This window comes from Hippocampus comes, unplaced genomic scaffold, assembly GCF_001891065.2.
Source record: "Hippocampus comes isolate QL1 unplaced genomic scaffold, H_comes_QL1_v1.1 scaffold23, whole genome shotgun sequence".
Lineage (NCBI taxonomy): Eukaryota > Metazoa > Chordata > Actinopteri > Syngnathiformes > Syngnathidae > Hippocampus > Hippocampus comes.
Window position 1 is genome coordinate 497485 of NW_017806066.1, and position 3251 is coordinate 500735.

General features: G+C 44.2%; 1 protein-coding gene across 1 annotated transcript; it reads left to right on the plus strand.

Annotated features, from left to right (window-relative positions):
• The first annotated feature begins 755 nt into the window (after positions 1–755).
• LOC109529986 (paralemmin-2-like) lies at positions 756–3005 on the plus strand. Its single transcript, XM_019893459.1, has 2 exons — positions 756–1493; positions 1885–3005. The coding sequence occupies exons 1-2, from the start codon at positions 1448–1450 to the stop codon at positions 2679–2681; spliced, it is 843 nt and encodes a 280-aa protein (XP_019749018.1). The 5' UTR covers positions 756–1447; the 3' UTR covers positions 2682–3005.
• The last annotated feature ends 246 nt before the right edge of the window (positions 3006–3251 follow it).

Here is a 3251-nt window from a genome sequence, read left to right on the forward strand (position 1 = left end):
CTGTAATTACTAATGGCTTGGCATGACAGTCCCGACAGTAGGTTGAAATACTTTGTTCAAACGTCAACTAAATCTTAGCGTATGTCATATATTGAACTAAGGTGTTAAAGTATTTGTGCAAGTACTTGTCTTTGCAGGCTGCTGTTTTTTTAACGAAAGAATGCCATTTCATTACTTTGACATGTGCTGGGTATCTCAAAACTAACTTGTGACAGTTGGAATTCGAACTGCAAAGTGACAAACAGATCTCTGGGTGACATACCTCAGCGGGTTCCACAGATGTTTTGCGGATATGTGATGTGGAACAGTATGGAAACAAAGGTCAATTTATTTGATTTGATCATTTTCAAACTGGTAAAGAAAAAAAAGCAAGATTTGGGAATACCTGTCGAATCCTCGGGGTCATTGTAATGCTAACGTACACTGTGAAATGCTATAGACATGCTAATAAAAGTTGGCACTGATGTTCCAGTAATATGAACCTTCAAAAAACTGCTACTTTAACATACGGAGCAGCAACACATACAAGCAGCATACAACATTACGCACAGATATATATTCACTCTACTCTGAAGGAAAAACAACTATTACTGCAGCTTAACGCGGGACCTTCTTTGCTGCCTCTTTTTTTTTTTTTTAACTATGGCAAAGGCATTCAACACTAAACACGGCGGGGGTGGAAGGAGTACGGTTCCAGACCTGCTCCGTATGAAAAGGTTTGCATCAATAAAATAGATTTAAATTCAGACTTGCCTGTATACTATTATAATCCATAAAAATCTGTGTCTTGAATATCTGTGATAGAGCTGGAATGCAAAAAGCGTTTTAAAGCGGAGGATCACATGACTGTACATATTGATATCGTGTTATGATAATGTCCATTTGCAGTGCGATCGTTGTTGTTTCACGTCGCTGACTTGAATGCAGCTGTTGTCGGATCATTTCCCGCTGAATCGTCAGCACGCCACAGTTTCCCTGGATTTTTTTGACTTTCTTCCTCATCTCCAAATGGCTCCAGTTAAACTTGAAAACTTGGAGCATCCCCACCACCCACATGCCTCCACATGTCATTTCTGAAAGACTCTCACCAAGCCCGCCTGCCTGTTAGTCAACGCCTGACTCAAGTGTCCTGGGCGGAGCTTTTGAAACCCCATGAAGACCCCTGTTCAGTCCCATTGGCAAGTTATATTTACTTGGTGGCATGTTGCACGAATCCAACGGATGTGCGCATAGCTGAGATGGTGGCGTAAGATGTATGGGTTTGTTTATTTTTAAAACGCTCTCTCTCGACATATATACATATGCAAGGTAGCATGACATGTGAAGGATGAACCGCAATAGAGTGGGGCAACACGCTTAATGTCTGTTTGTGATGTATTGACGCTTGTAATGCAACTACGTTATGATCAGAATGTCTTCTTGGTTTCAGTGAAGAAATAGTCTGGCAATGGCACAAAGACAATTTCAAGAAAGCGGGAAGGATGGGCGCTCAGGTGAGACTCAGGGTGGGCTATTATCTCTCGCAGGAAACCTACACGCTACTTGCTTACTTTTCTTTTCGAGTTTTTTTTTTTTCCCAAACTGCGCACACAACAGACAGACAGGCGTTGTGATTCACTGTGAAACTCCCCTACTGAAATCACCTTTCATTGGAAGAGCATACAAAAATATCGATTGAATACCAGTAATTTAAAAAGAAAACTGACAACATCAACTACTGCCACCACTGAATATTGCCAATTGCATTGTTGCACTGAAGTGAGTGTTTTTGCATTTCGGTGAGAAAATTCACTGAGGAACTTCTTGGTGGCAGCGAGGCAACTTGTTTTTTTTCATTTTCACATCTTCAATGACTTTCTATTGTCCTCCTCTTTTACTTGACAGTTTTGGGAATGCTCACAGTGCAAGTGGAGAGGGACCCAAAGACAGGAGCCACAGTTGTTAAGTCTGTAGCACCCACGTCCACACCGGACAGTCGTCCCCCGGCCTCCGCCGTCTTTGACGACGGCAGGAAAAGCATCCATGCAGTGGGCGGGTCAGGCTGCAATCCCTCAACTGAAGAGCTCGGACAGATTTTGAGTGCCGTCGATGGCGTTGGGATGCAAGTGATGCTCGATGAGGTCACGGTCACGCTAGATGAAGCGGCTGATGCGGGAGCCAGCGGAGGTCCATTCAAACAAATCCAGGCGCCTGTCAATCAGTCTGCGGCCAAAGAGAACCGTATGCGCTTAGAAAGCCCCGGAAGGCCCAACTCGGAAGATAAAATGACAAGAGAGGTCAGTCGTTTGAGTGTGCGAGGAGAGGAGGATGCAAACGCCACGGTGGTTCGAGACACGGCGGGAAAAGAGGTCACCATGGAGGATCACGTTTTGGAGGAAAGCCCAATCACACTTTTGTTCCTGGGCTACGCTGATTCTACGACCGCCCAAGAAAACCCAGACATGCTCGTTGCAGAAAGAGTGATGATCGCAGATGACGGAGAAGAACCCCGTGTCGCAGATCGAGAGGCGGGAGAAAAGAGTGAAAGTGAAATGGATCAGGGCATTCCCCAGAAGGGAAAAGATCAAACATCTCAAGTCCGGGAAGATCATGCTAATCAGGAACCATCCTGCCCGCCGACTGTTGAAGAGCGAAAAGGCCCTTCCAAGCACAAGACCTGTCATTGTTGCTCTGTCATGTAAGACGTGATCTCATTTCATCCCGCGTATTTCCATATATTTTCTTACCTACCAAGTGGAACGCATCATTGAGGCCCTATTAACTCAATTGACACGCATTGGACTCTTCTGCCCATCTGTTCCCTGCATTTGACTCAGAGCGTTATAATGTTGCTAGCCTACAGTCAATGTGTGCGAGTAGCTTCATTATGCACGCTTACAAAAAAACAAAAACAAGGGCACTTCCTCCCCCTAGAGGAGAAAGGCAGCCAAGTCACCATGCGCCACACGGCTGCAAACTCCTCACTCAGCTCTGTCACCAAAGGAAAGAGGTGGAAGGAGGAGCGGGAAAAAAAAGACAAACAACAATAGTGTGGACTGAAAATATGTCCGTAACGGCACCTATTTATTATTTCAGGTTCAGGTCCCTTTATTGTGCCCACTTGTGAAGTTGACAGATAACACAAATGTCAAAGAAAGAAAAAAAAAAAGGAGAAAAAGAACAATTGCAATGATTTCCAATGAGAATTTCATCTGCTATTTCAGGGGTTATTCCTTCAACCGATACGTTTTGAATTGTATATTGTCTTATAT

Excerpts from the sequence above, each read along its gene's own strand:
- LOC109529986 (XM_019893459.1), top strand. The coding sequence starts at position 1,448 with ATGGCACAAAGACAATTTCAAGAAAGCGGGAAGGATGGGCGCTCAG. Across the intron at positions 1,494-1,884 it reads CGGGAAGGATGGGCGCTCAG|TTTTGGGAATGCTCACAGTG; the intron begins GTGAGACTCAGG and ends TTTACTTGACAG.